The sequence below is a fragment of the Vipera ursinii genome (assembly GCF_947247035.1).
Source record: "Vipera ursinii genome assembly, chromosome: 5".
Taxonomy (NCBI): Eukaryota; Metazoa; Chordata; class Lepidosauria; order Squamata; family Viperidae; genus Vipera; species Vipera ursinii.
In genome coordinates this window covers 62,931,759-62,947,056 of record NC_139518.1, presented here as the reverse complement: position 1 = coordinate 62,947,056, position 15,298 = coordinate 62,931,759, and the positions used below count along the sequence as shown (strand labels likewise).

Below are 15,298 nucleotides of genomic sequence, written 5' to 3'. Positions count from 1 at the left end.
ACTGTGCCTATTTCAGGGGCTTAGGTGCCATGCACGGAACAAGATGTGGCTGCTTTGCTTTGGGCAGAAATGGTTGATGAGAACAAGAAGAGAAAATGCCAAGACTATAAGTGGCTGAGAGAAGGCAGGACATGGAGAAAAGGGGAGGGGGGGGCTTGGAAGATTGAGAGCGGAGACACGTCATCGGAAATAACATGCTAGAATACAAACAGACTGAGATACTAGGAAGACCAGAGGATGTTTTATTCTGGGTAGTTAGGGAAAATGTGGGGGGCAAGGGGTGACGGAGCTAAAAACATTAGTGTCTGGAGGAAAGGAGAGAAAGAATTACAAAGATTGGGGACTCCCAATCTTTGTACAGAAATGGTTAAGGGAAACAGGAGAACAGTCAAGGACAACAGCACATGAGGAAAAGGGGCAGAGGGTGGGGAAGGAGTTTCAACTATTAGAAGTGGACAGGCCAGTGGGATATGACATACTGGAAGCTGAACAGACTAGAGAGGGGGAACGCAGTCAGTAGAGAGAGGTGTCTATTCACCTAACAATATTTTGTTTTCTTCAATCCAGAAGAAAACAAACCATTATACAGGAAATCTTCAACTTACAATTACAACTGGGACTGGAATCTGGGTCAACGAGCGAAGTTGTGGTTAAACAATCTCATGTGGACAGAGTAAACAATGTGAGGTGCCTCGGGAATGGGGCACGTGGGGGGAGACCACAAGAGGTTCTGCTGTGTCACCGACAACAACGCTCCCTGCAAGCAAGGTTTTAAATGCCAGAGCAGAGAGGCAGTCAGAAGCAGCCTATGTCAGGCCTCTCCCACTTGCCTGCAGCAGGCAGCGTACCTTATATTATCACTGCCTCCAAGCATACAATTACTTAGGAGTGACAGGAATTCGCTGAAATAACTTTGCCAAGGAGACTAGTCTCCCAGGGTGGGGTGATGGGGTGGGGGTGGGGGGGTGGTTGCTCTTTCCAAACGTCCTTGTGTCCACTGCTGTTGCATGATGCCAAACTTTTCTCCCCATCAGGAACAGCATGTGTGTCTTTGGCAGGAAAGGTACATCAGACTAAGAGGGAGCCAGAGAGGAATAGAACAACAAAGTACACTGCCCCTGCTCCTTCTTTTTCCTCTCCTGTTTTTTTCTCTTTGCCCTCCTGATGGTCTCCCTCCTTTCTATCTACCATTCCTCCTACCCCACTTTTTTCTGCTCTTCTTGTGATCAAGCAGATTGGCTTTGGCTTGGCTGCCTGAAGGTTGAAGCCATCAAGCATATTCCTAAAGCGGAGGATGTGCTTCCTCTCTAGGAACCTGATTGATGGATCTGATTCCTCTCAAGGAATCTGCACAGGAATGGGAAGAAGAGTATTTGTGTGTGTGTGTGTGTGTGTGTGTGTAAAAGAGAGAGAAGGAGTGAGTTGGAGAATGTGCAAGAAGAGGCTCCTTTGCAAACTTATTTCAGCAAATCCCCACTGGTCCTAAATAGAATGGACAGTAGTGGCCCAAGCAGAAAGCATTGACTTTCCAGGAAAGCTAAACAGGGAAGATTGCAAATGACGATCTCATGATTATGGGGCACTTGGCAACGAGTCGTAAGTGCAAATGGGTTGCCAAGTGCCCAGACTGCAATCATACGACAAGTGTGTGTATGAGACACACGATTGTGTGAATGAGATGTTACAAGGCATCCTAAGATTGAACAATTGTTAAGCAAACACTAGTAAATTGAGGACTACCTATAATTTCCAGTTCTGCCAAACAATGGCTGGCAGTTTTGCGAAACCTCCAGAACACAATTGCTTGACTTGGATTCAAAACAAAAGTTTCTTTTAGTTTGTATTTATGTATGTATGTATGCGAACACATGTGTACACACACGCACACACGTGCATATTCATAGTTTACAGCCACTTATACTAGCATAACATCAGTTGGGAGAAATAATTTTGTATCTTACTTTTTCTTCCAGCAGTCTTTCTTCTACTTGCTTGGAAGTTGTTTCATGAGCTCTGAATAGGCTAATTGTGCTGGTTTGATCTGGATCTAATATGTTACCATCTTCATCCCTTACAACTAGATCCAAATCGAGAATTCTGTATGGAAGGGATAACACCCAAAACAATACCACCGTTAACATAAAATCTGTTCAAAAACTCTGCAATCAAGCCCCTCTGCCTACAATCCAAAGAGTTATAAAATATAACATTCAATTTGGAGTCGGAGGAAGAGTGATTGAAGGTCCTTTTCAGTACTCTTATATCAGACAAAATAAAACAATGCATTTTGAAACTCAGGCTGAAGCTAACAAAAAACAATACAGGCAGTTCTTGACTTGCGATCACAATTGAGCCGAAAGTTTCTGTTGCTAAGTGAAACATTTGTTAAGTGAATTTTGCCCCATTTTACAACCTTTTTTGCCACAGTGGTTAAGTGAAATATTGCAATTGTTTAGTGACATGATTGTTAAGTGAATCTGGTTCCCCAATGCTTTGCTTGTCAGAAGGTTGCAAAAGTGATCACATGACCCTGGGATACTACAACCGTCATAAAGATGAGTCAGTTGCCAAGCCTCTGGATTTTGATCATGTGACCATGTGGATACTGTAATGGTCATAAGTATGAAAAACGGTTGTAAGTCACTTTTTCCAGTGCTGTGGGAACTTTGAACATCACTAAATGAACTGTTGTAAGTCGAAGACTACCTGTATTTAAAAAAACGACCTTATAGTATTTCTCAAAAGGAATGGGAGAGGGAAAGAGTGATCTGTATTTTTCACATAGCATTTACTAAAGGCATTATAAATGTTTATGTCTAGAAATAGCCAAACTGAAATTCTCAATGTTTGATTTATTGCGGGAAAGCATCAATGCATATTTGCACTAAACAAGAATGGCAGTATTTTATGGTATGCAATACGCACAGAAATTCAAGCTCATTTGTCCCAATTCTAAAGGATACATAGCAATCATTTAATTATTCCATCAAAACAATAATGAAAAAAAAAGATACATATAACGTTTCAACATTTAGCACCTGGAAGTTGAATAGCTAGTTCCTTATCCAGATGGCTAAATAATATAGCCAACAAATAATGCTGACAACTTCTGGTAAATTGTATGAAAAAGAAAAGATTGAATCTTGACTGTAATGGTGTTAACAGAATTTTTTTATAACCATTTCTGAGATGGAAAACCGAAAGGCAACAATTTCCACTGATCTCCAGAAAGCCAAATAAATAAATAAACAAATATAAACAAAGCAGCTTCTGGTACTCCCCACCATTTTTCATGTGCTCATTATAAAGCAAAATGTTTAAAATGCTTAAATTGTCCTTCAAATTATTTGCCTTAAGGTAAGTCTGTCTCCATTATTTTTTCCCCTTACAATAAAAACTTTTCCAAGCCTTACAGAAAACACAGTCAAAGAACTCTAAAACATATTTAAAATGTAGTTCATGCAAGGTACTGACTAGGTGGCGAACCTATGGTACGCGTGCCAGAGGTGGCACTCAAAGCCCTCTTTGTGGACATGCGTGTCATGTCCCGGAGATGGCAACCATCCCTCTTCAACCAGCTGCCCAAGGTCCCACATGGCTGGCTGCATCACAGCACAGCTGGTTTCCCTCCCCCCGTCCCGTCCCTCCTGGCCTCACATGCTCTCCTTTTCCCGGGCATTAGCTGTCCAGAATGCGCCAGTTGAGGAGCCGGCAGGCTGTGGCTGCTGACAGACACCGTCAGTCCCCATGCACTCGCTGGCCTCTGTGTGGGGGGGTTGATGGTGTCAGGCAGTAGCTGCCCTGGTCCCTACTTCACCTTGCCTTGACCCACAGCAATTGGCATACCCACCCTGCCTCACCCCGCAGGACGAGCCACTGGCCAACTGCCCCACCTGGCAGAGACCCCCTGGATCTCCTCCAACCCTGCCTGGCCCCCACAGGCATCCCTCCCCACGAGCAACATCAAGGTGACCATGCCCAATTTGGCCACACCCATCCAGTCTGCCATGACCACCACAGTCATGCCCACCCAGTGGGCCACATCCCACCTGGCACCCAGCAATAAATAAGTGGGTTTTGGGTTGCAGTTTGGGCACTCAGTCTCTAAAAGGTTCACCATCACTGGAATAGGCCTACTGAATCTTAAAGTTGCCTTGGATAACTGTCACCTCAAATGTATCTCAAAATCTCTTTTATGCGATGGCAATTATGAAAAATCTAGGCATAAAGAAAGGAGAGGGGCTGCTTTTGAAGAAAACAAGTTCAGTTATAATTATCATTTCACTAGAAAAACCAAAGAAACTTCCACAGATCAACACATTCTGAAAACCACTGCTATGTTGCAAAGTCTCCAAATTTGATTATGTGAAACAATTTACTTTTCTTCTAAGCAGCCAGAAGAATAACATGGTCATTGATTTATCTGTGTGTATGTGTGTCTGAGTGTATATATGTGCATACATACTGTACATACGTATACACATATATGTTGAGAAACTCTGTCTTCCAATTGTGAGATATTGTTTAGCATAGCCAGATGTGCCATTTAAGCCTGGAGATTATTTATAGATATTAGAACAACTGACTGCCAACCAGGTGATTAAATTTATTGTAGAATTTTTATTATGGTCTTTTAACTTGACGTGGGTCGTCCTGAAAATGGTCAAAATCTTTTTTGCAAATTGGTCAGTTAAAGTTAATAGATTTTATTACTTCTCAAGCATTTATGAAATCTATTTATAGTTATCTTATCTAAATGACAATTGTAGCTTATTACTGAAGCTGGGGATCTGAACTAATTGATTGTGTGCATTTTATCTTAGAACATATTATTTAGATCCAAAATCATTGCATAGCTGTAGTTTTGAAGTGACCACAATTTTGGATATACAAGTAATAAATAAAAATCCTTTACACATTATTTTGGCTGAGTTCGGCACGGAACAAAAATACATTTGGAAAACTGTATCTTAAAACACTTTCTCTCTAAGCAATTAAGAAAGAGGCTACTTTGATTCTGTAAATGATATTAACACTGCAGTATAAATGTTTTTAATGGACATATAATATATGGTATATAAACAGGAACATGAAGATCATCAAAGCAAAATAATAATAATAATAATAAAAACAAGGAAATATATGCATGTTTCAAACTAGTCATCACAAACCTGTTTCCATAATCAATCTTTGCCGTGACTTTCTTCTTTAGCTCTTTGAGCTCATCTTGGGGAAGTGTTCCAGACAGTATTTGTGATCGCCATTCAATAAGATCATATATCATATGTCTTACATTACGAAACATTTCTCTGTTGTCTTGCTGTATGATAAGAATACATGTTAGTTCTCTCATGATCGCCTTTCTTTATGTAGAAATATACAAGTATGAACAATGTAAATCAGAAGTAAAAGGTACGTATGGAAGCAGGTTTCTATAACTTCAGTATGAACTTTATTATTTGACCCTGTAGGTCATCATTTCTTATCCCAAACCATTTATATTTCAACATCAGATGGGGAAATATTACACATGAAATCAATCACAAGTAACTCCTCTGTGACCCAAGAATCAGTAGTCCAGTAAAAATTAAAACTTCCGTAGTTTCCGACGTATAAGACGACTTTTTAACCCATGAAAATCTTCTCAAAAGTCAGGGGTCGTCTTTAGGGACAGGGCTGGCTGGAAAACCTGGAGTGGATCTTCCATTTAGTCTGCGCAGGGAAAGCGGGACCAATTGGAGTAGAAGCTGCAGTCTGTGATTTTTTACAGGCTGGGGTCTGGGCATCTTTCCTTCTAAAGTTGAAGAGCAGCTGTAGGCAAGTGGGGAATGCAAGAGCAACTTGAAAGGCAGGTGGGGAATGCGTAGCCAGAGCAGCTGCTTAGCTCTAAGGACACATTTGACTCAGGAACTGGGCGGGCTGGCTGGAAAACCTGGAGCGGTTCTCCCATTTGGTCTTTTTTTAAAAAATCCCATTTATATCTCGCCCTTCTCTGAAGACTCAGGGCGGCTTACAATTTAAAGCACAAATCAATGTGCTTAGCAATAGCCTTCATTCTATGTATATGCCTGCTTATTAGAGCTTTCACACACACACCCCACAAGCAGCATTATTACAAAGTCAGCTTATTGCTCCCAACAATCTGAGTCCTCATTTTACCTACCTCGGAAGGATGGAAGGCTGACTCAACCTTGAGCCTGGTGGGATGCGAACCTGCACTAATTGCAGGCAGCTGGTGTTACTTAAGGCTCTGTGCAGGGAAAGCTTTAGAGTGAATTAGGAAAAGTGAAAAAGTGAATTAGGAAAATAGGAAACGGTTGCTGGAATTGGGTATGTGTAGTTTAACGAAGAGAAGGGTGAGGGGTGACATGATAGCAGTGATCCAATATCTCAGGGGCTGCCACAAAGAAGAGGGAGCCAAGCTATTCTCCAAAGCACCTGAAAGCAGGACAAGAAGCAATGGATGGAAACTAGTCAAGGAGAGAAGCAACCTAGAACTAAGGAGAAACTTCCTGACAGTTAGAACAATTAACCAGAGGAACAACCTGCCTCCAGAAGTGGTGAATGCTCCAACACTGGAAGTTTTTAAGAAGAGACTGGACAGCCATTTGTCTGAAATAGTATAGGGTTTCCTGCCTTAGCAGGGGGTTGGACTAGATGACCTCCAAGGTCCCTTCCAACTTCTTCTTCTTCTTCTTCTTCTTCTTCTTCTTCTTCTTCTTCTTCTTCTTCTTCTTCTTCTTCTTCTTCTTCTTCTTCTTCTTCTTCTTGTTTTTGTTTGTTTGTTTGTTTGTTTGTTTTATATACCGCCCTTCTCCCGGAGGACTCAGTGCGGTGTACAGAGCAATAAAGTAAGAATACAATAAGCAATAAAGTGAGAAAATTTTAAAACCCAAATCCATCAGGCCAGGCTGGCTTGTTGGAATAGATAAGTTTTTAGATCACGCCGGAAGGAGCGAAGGTCCTTATTATTAAGGTCCTTATTATTAAGTTTAATCCACTTGCACTGTTTTATGTTTACATGTTTGATGACAAACAGCCTTATGTTTATAAGTGACAGTTTTCCTACTAAGTACCTGCATGTCATAAGCATTTGAATTAAAATTACCATATTAAAATCAAATCTGATGTTTTTTAGTTTTTATTTATACGGTGAGTATAGCCCAAACCCTATAATTTAACAGGAAATGTAGGGGGTCGTCTTATACGCCCAGTCATCTTATACGCCGGAAAATACGGTATTCATTTGCTAAAAAGCTGTTAATGAGTATTTTGAATTAAGTCTTCAGGAGAAGATAGATTTAGGTTCAAGTACTGTACTCTAAGGGACGCGGTGGCTCAGTGGGTTAGGACACTGAGCTTGTCAATCAGACGGTCGGCAGTTTGGCGGGTTGAATCCCGAGTGCCGCGTAACAGAGTGAGCGCGTTACTTGTTCCAGCTTCTGCCAACCTAGCAGTTCGAAAGCATGTAAAAATGCAAGTAGAAAAATAGGGACCACTACAGTGGGAAGGTAACAGTGTTCCGTGCGCCCTTGGCGTCTAGTCATGCCGGCCACATGACCACGGAGACGTTCTTGGACAAGCGCTGGCTGTTCGGCTTTGAAACAGAGATGAGCACCGGCCCCCAGAGTTGGAAACGACTAGCACGCATGTGCGGGGGAACCTTTACCTTACTGTACTCTATCATGAGAAGGAATTTCAAGTGGGCTACTTTTTTAAAAAAAAAAGCTGTGATTCTTTCATTCTAAATTCCTCATTTATTTTTATAAACTTTTAACTTGTTTTTCTTCTGCAAGGGATGACATCTTAGCAAGATATTTGACATACAGGCTTACAATAATCTTCATGAAATTAGAAATGGACAAAATTATTATCTTAGTCATGATCAAAAGATCCTCAGTTGGACCAACTACTTTACATGCACATAAAGGTGCATAAAAATGAAAATCAGCAGTATGGATTTAAACAGCATATAAAATATAGTTATCTGACAGTGGTGTATTATTTGGTCCAAAGGGACTAGTTCTTACAGAGGACATCCATGCCTCACAATAGAATCAGCCAGAACAAGCACTCACTGACAGTTGGAATTCTGTTACAATTAGTTCGGCTGTCTGATGTAAGACCTAATATTTCTTGACTGTTAGTCTAAGCAAATCTAGGTTATATAATTAATTATTAATAGTGGAATGCCTTCCAAGTCATATATAGATGATACACATCACGGCATAAAACTAAGCAGCATTAAGAAAAGAAGAAAGCAAGTTAACTGATACATTTTCTTCACCTCAGCAGGAAAGGGAAAAGAATATTTGGTTAAAAAATATTTTGATGCAATATCCAGCAATAAAATTGCACATATAAGGTCTGATGTTCATAGAAATCCAGAAATGAAGACTGTCTTGGCTATATCTGGATGCCTTTATCCTCTGGGTATTTTTGACATTAACACAAGTTACAGAATTAAATTCACAAATTAACCTCAGGTCTTTTTAATCTACTATAATTTCCTCTCTATTTCTCTATATTCTGTACTGATCAGAATGCCCTGAGAATATTGTGTCCCGTTCTAGACACTACACTTTAGGAAGGACACTGACATATATAGGTATGTCCAGAAGAGACCAACCAAAGAGAATGATTGAAAGCTTTGAATATGCTTAGCATGGAAAAAAAGACTATGGGGACTCATAATAGCTATATTCAAGTATTTGAAAGTCTGTCACGTAGAAGGCAAGGAAATTGTTCCAGTTGTTCCAAATGAATTTAAATTCCAAGGAAGTAGATTTCAACTGGACATAAAGAAAAATGAACCAGGATGGCCAAGAAGATGGTGACTTCTCCTATTCCTTCCAGTAGTTCCATTCTACAAGCACATTAAACTTCCTTAACTAGAGACAATCCACAGACCTTTTTACCTAATACAACTGTAGAACAGTAGTAAGTTTTGAGTAGTGATTCACAGGTCTGCAGTATGGATTGTCTTTTTAATAGGGAATAAAAGAGTCTCTCCCTGGGAAAGTTAATATGCAAAGCATATTCCTTTTCTTCAGCAATTATTTCAAATCACTGGCATGTACTTAATTGGTTTCTTTAGCTTGGCTGGTTTATAGATTAAACTCTTTGGTTATTCTACAAAGAAGCATTCCAAATAAACCTACAATACTTACAATATAAAGCTGTCGCCATATTGTGGACCATTCCCGTAGTGTACAGGTAACCTCCTGAATAAGTGGTAGTTCACTTGGTATAACAGTTTCATGTTGTCTAAGAATTATGGAAATACCACAAAAGGGGGGGGGGGACAGAAAACATAGGACAATGTATTAATCATCAATATATTAAATGTATTTAACATACTATCATTTATAGTATTCCAGATTATATTTTACTTAACAATTCATAAACATGGCTTGTAAAAAAATATGCTTCTAAAGTTTAAAATATTAATAGGTAAAGAGATATTACTTGGTATTATTTATTATAATATAAATATTAAAACTGTATGAAATAGCAAGGGCCTTTTGTTTTAAAACATTCCAGTGTGGTAAATCTCCATCGAATAAAATTTTCTGTGTTGTTTTGAATTCCATATGGAATAAAAATCTCAAAATTGTTATCCCGCAGGAAGAACTGAATGAGAATGAAACAAGCCTTTTGCTCCCTCATTTTTCTCCACAACCACTCAATTAGTTTGGTGGTATTCTATGCTGAGGACTCTGTATGACTTAGCCTACAGAAAAACTGTCCCTTGTTGTGGTTATTATGGTTATTAAAAAAATACTGTCAAAAATAATGAAAATATATTTTCAAACGCATTGTTTCTACTCTTCTTATGCAACCAATAAACAATGATATCTTACGGATTCACTTTTTCACAGCCTATGAAATACAACAACAGCGCAAACATTATCTTCCTAATGCGTAAGTACAATCTACCCTTGTGAATTTGGCAGCATTTAACAAATTAAAGTAACACAGTCTGTGTATTTAACACCTTACAATCTGAAAAACTACAAGACAATCAGACAGGTAAGACCACTTTTTATCAGTTTTCATGCTTAGGATCATTTATCCAGTATTGTCTTTAATTGTAAGCAAGACAACACTGATTAACCGGCCCAGACATATCAACAAATGGAACCCAAAATCAAAGCTTCTGAGCAAACGCTTAAATAATTGCTGATGTTGCTGTCATCCCCTTCTCCTTTCAATTAGTCTTTATCCAACGGTACCAGATAGGGACCTATCTGTTATAGCAAAGGAGACAGGGGGAATGGAAAACAAAGCTAATCGCAACTTAAGAAGCAAAGAACAAAACAGAATGTGAAAGTTGAATTAAAAATGGAACAGTTTAGTCCCAAATTCAAAGCAGTGGGTTTTATTTCAAGGTAAGAGGAAAATTACTTGAATACCAACTTTTTGAACTCAATACCTACTCCAGGCATTTCAGTCTCGAAATGTTTTGACCTTAGAACATTCTGCATATTCCTACTAAACGTATTTAGCATTGTAAAGAATTGGCTCAGTCCCAAATGCTGAACAAAATCCTTTGTCCTTTTAAAGGTAAAGGAATTTATTTTGCAAGATTCTATCACCTTGCCTCTGCAAATCTTCACTCAAATAATGCATCACTAGAGCTGCATATAATTACTATATATAACATTAATTGAAGATGTTTTGCAATCAATCAAGAAAAGCACCATTATACAATAATCAAATGATTTGCATTTTTATAATTTTGATATATAGACTATAAAAATAAATTAGACTGTCTCTTTAATCAAATTAGCTCTTAACTTTTTTATTGTTAGCTGACCACTATAGAGCCTTATCAAATTCCATTGAACTATAAGTGAATTTCGTCATCAATTTAACAAAAACCATAAAATACCATCTGAATACCATGAAAAATAATCTTCAATACAGAAAAATAACACATGGGAAAGACACGGTTTTAGAAGCGATGGTTGCTATTTCAGCGTAGGTGTTTGATGTCCGGCTTTCACATGACCAGACTCTGAAATGATGTACCCTGTGGAACAGCAGCCTGCCTCAGAGACCACTTGGAGCTGATTTGGCTGCAGAGCCTGTGGAGCAGCTGGAATCACTAGAAGATGAAGGGTTTGATCCAGGGCCTCTTCTAAAGCAGGTAGTGCTGAGTGAAGGACAAGAACAGAGGAGGTCTGCGCAGGTCTGCTCTGGGAGGCAAGGCCTTCTTCCCCCAGGTGATTGCTTGCACCCACTGGGACTAAATTTTAGGGTCATCATTAGAAACCAATACTTCATTGGGAACCGCCACTCTATTTACTAGAACCTCAGTCTGTTGTGACCTGACTCCTTCCTTATGGAAGCTCCCTGTTTTTTGCTGATAACCTCTGAAGACTGTACAGTCTCTGGGGCTGTGTCCTGACAACACTTCAGCTTGCTAGAGCTTTTGCTTAATGGGTCTCAGGTTATAAATTTCCAATGGATTTGCAACTGTCTGAAATGGTGCCAGCATCTGTATGCCCGGCCTGCCACTAAGGTAATTTACTCAAAGCAAGTAAAGCCTGTGAACTGGTCTCCTTTGTGCATGTCTGTATTTGTGTGTCAGACTAGAGGGACACGACATTCTCTTTGCCATTGTTCTATCAGAAAAATAGAAGGAAAAGGCCAGGGATTGACAGTTTTTTTTTTCTTTTCTCACATAGAGCCCTACTGCCAGTTTTTAAAACTCTCAGGTATTTTATCTGTCTTTTTTTATTTTAGAATGGAATAGAATAGAATACTTAATAGAATAGAATACTTAATTCCTTGTGTGATTAGACACACAAGGAATTACTCTCCGATGCAGAAGCTCTCAGTGTACATGCAAAGCAACAGAGGAACAATCATAATATAATATCAAAAAGAGCAGGTAGTATAGAACATGAAAAGGATAATAACAATTACAATAACAATAATAATACAGCCATATAACATGGGCAAATATACTTAAACATAAAACAATACTGTGAAGATTAGGTGTTCAGCAGAGTGATGGTACAAGGGGAAAAACTGTCCTGTATCCAGATGTTTTGCCATGCAATGTTCTATAGCAGCCTCCTGAGGGGAGGAATTGAAACAGTTTATATCCAGGATGTAAGGGATCTGTAGATATTATCTCAGCCTGGCATCTGACCTGTGCAATATACAGGTCTTCAATGGAGGCAGGCAAAAAAAACAAAACATGTTTTTTTTTCTGCAGTTTTAACTATCTGTTGGAGTCTGTATCTGTCCTGTTTAATTGCTGTACCAAATCAGAGAGTTATCAAAGTAGAGATGACAGACTCAATAATTTCTCTGCAGAATTATATCAATAGCTCCTGGGGCAGCCTGAAGAACGTTCTTTGCTGTGCTTGCTTAGTGACGGCTCTAATGTTAGGTGTCCCTTTCAAGTCCTGGGAGATTCTAGAACCCCTAAACTTGAAGGATTCTACTGCTGATACTGTGCTTCAAATATAGTAAGAGGTAGTAGAATTAGAGGGCTCTTCCTACAATCTACTCTCATCTCTACCGTTTTAAGCACGCTTAGCTCCAGATTGTTCCGGTTGTACCACAAGGCCAGTTGTTCAATCTCCCATCTATATGCAGATTCATCGCCGTCTCGAATGAGACCAATGTTGTGTCATCTGCAAACTTCAGTACTTTAACCAAGGAGATCCTTGGAGATGCAGTCATTAGTGTAGAGAGAGAAGAGCAATAGAGACAGCAGCCAACCCTGGGTGGCGCTTGTGCTAATTGACCTTCTTATTTTAGTGGTGTCTAGTGGTTAAGGCACTAGGCTAGAAAGCGGGAGACCATGAGTTCAAGTCCCAACTTAGGCATGAAAACCAGCAGGATGACATTGAGCCAGTCACTCTTTCTCAGCCCAACCCATGTCACAGGTTGTTGTTGTGGGCACAATAGGAGGAGGATATGTGTTGGATATGTTTGCCACCTTGAATTATTTTTAAAAACAATAAAGGAAGGAAGGAAGGAAGGAAGGAAGGAAGGAAGGAAGGAAGGAAGAAGGAAGGAAGGAAGGAAGGAGGGAGGGAGGGAGGGAGGGAAGGAAGGAAGGAAGGAAGGAAGGAAGGAAGGAAGGAAGGAAGGAAGGAAGGAAGGAAGGAAGGAAGGAAATAATTCTTCCCTATTCCATTGTCTAAACTATTGTCTAAGCCAGTGATGGCGAACCTTTTAGAGACCGAGTGCCCCAAAAATGGCCCTGCCTGCCCCCACTCCACTCCAGCTCCACCCTGTCCCACCTGCTCCTACCCCACCCCACCCCAGCCCCGCCCATCCACAGGGCCACCCACTACCTTCACAGATTGCCCAGGCAGTCCAGCATTGCCATGGTGGCCATGCTCTCCGTCCGCGCCCCGCAGCAGCATCTACGTGCAACAGGGCACAAGGGTGGAGTCTTGTCCCTGCTGCCTGGCTGCCATGGGGCTGGGGAAATGGCACGCATGCCCACAGAGAGGGCTCTGAGTGCTGCCTTTGGCACTAGTGCCATAGGTACACCACCACTGGTCTAAGCAATGTGGCCACATAGAGCCTGCCAAGCCCCTTGTGCATAAATAAACAAATTCACTGCCCCAAACATAGTTGTGACAGGAAAGACTTGCCTCTACCCAGAAAGACACATTGCCAAGGCATTTCCAAATCTTCCAGGCCTCATCGATGCTGCAAATTCCAGCCCTGATGATGTTCGACTAGCCACCACAAAATTGATTGGTGCACCAAATATTCCTTTGCGGCCCATGATAATTTTTAATTTATCAAAGTGGTCCTCTCCCCTCTATAAATTCTGTAGTCATGACGTAAACCAATACAGTTTGAAGCAAATATTATTCTTAATCAGAAGAAGTCATTCTGCTTGGAAACTTTGTTTCTGTTTCCCTATGCTGCCCATGGAAATATATAAACTAAAGAGCAGTTTCATAAACATTGACACGTGCTGTACATAGGTTTTCAGGGAATATCAACTAGGGAAATTAAACTTTCACACTAATGGTTTACTCAACTAAAGTATCTTAATATTGTATAACAAAACATGGGGGGGCAAATGCAAATCAAGCTGTTGATGTCTAACATTATTCCTCTTGTCATTTTGTTACCATGATATTCATAATTACAAAATAAATGTCAGACTTCATTTTTTCTGCACTCATATTTATATTCAAAATGTATTAAAAATCATATAATTGATATTTTCATCTATTATTTTTAAGCCCAAAACTTACCCTTTTCCTTCGACTATTGCTTCTTTAAGTTGTATATACGAAGCAGGAAAGATTCCCTTTTAAGTAAGAAAAATAAATTCATTACTATTTATTTACCAAATGTCCAGTAGAGTTTTTAATTATAACCTTTTTCTAGTGATCCATTTTGAAATACAAATACCACCAGAACAATTGGCTCAAATAATAAAATAGATAATCTGAAATATCAGGAGAATCTCAAATAAGACCATTCTATTCTAAGTGTTGGTCTATGTTGATCCATTATACTTTTTCCCAACTTTTGGATGATCTATGAAAAGTGTTCAGTAAGATTTTCTTTATAAAAACCAACAACCTTACTGAGCCTTTGGTTATAATTTTAAAGAACGTTTCATTGATAATAATCAATTTCAGAGCTAATAACAGTTTGTCCCAAAAAAATTGCTGTACTCTTGAACAATGAGGTAAAACAAGCCTTATATTCTACTCCATCAACTTTCTTTCTGCTATGCATCTAGGGAAAAAGTTTGGAATTTTTATTTCCACTTTAGGCTACCTAATGTTGAACTGATGCACTGTAACACTGAATAAAAGCTTATATCACATTAATAAGCCTTCATTCCATAAACTCCCTCTCCTTATCCTTATAAACTGTGAGTCATCATCAATTTCTAATATATTTTAATAATTATCCAATTTAAGAAGGAAGCCATTTCAATTAAATGTGTTCCTTTTACACTGAAGCCCAGAATTTCAAATTATTTTTAAAGAAAAAAATATATAAGTACAAATAAGGGCTAGTAATCAATCTTGTTTGTTTGAGAAGAGATATAAAATATAATGGATCTACTTACTACTATTTAAGAAGTAAATACAACAAATTCATGTTATTTGTTTGAAAAAAAAACTAATGTTATAATTAATAGCACTAAATTAAAAGTTTTATTTCATCAACAACATTTCTGCTTTATCTAAAAAGTTTCAAACTATAATAAAACACTTTGGGGATTACTATAAATGCCTATACTTTTTTTAAAAAAAGTGATGTCACTAATACAGAAACAAAATACTTA

At 39.1% G+C, this 15,298-nt stretch overlaps 1 protein-coding gene across 3 annotated transcripts in view; it reads right to left on the bottom strand.

Moving 5' to 3' along the window:
* DOCK1 (dedicator of cytokinesis 1) overlaps positions 1-15,298 on the bottom strand; it is a 455,801-nt gene that overhangs the window by 390,842 nt on the left and 49,661 nt on the right. For all 3 annotated transcript variants that reach the window (XM_083364099.1, XM_083364098.1, XM_083364097.1), the window contains 4 exons: positions 14,247-14,302; positions 9,171-9,267; positions 5,172-5,320; positions 1,962-2,097 (listed from right to left, as the gene is read on the bottom strand). In XM_083364099.1, the coding sequence (XP_083220225.1) occupies positions 1,962-2,097; positions 5,172-5,320; positions 9,171-9,267; positions 14,247-14,302 (438 nt within the window). The remainder of the gene's footprint in view (positions 1-1,961; positions 2,098-5,171; positions 5,321-9,170; positions 9,268-14,246; positions 14,303-15,298) is intronic.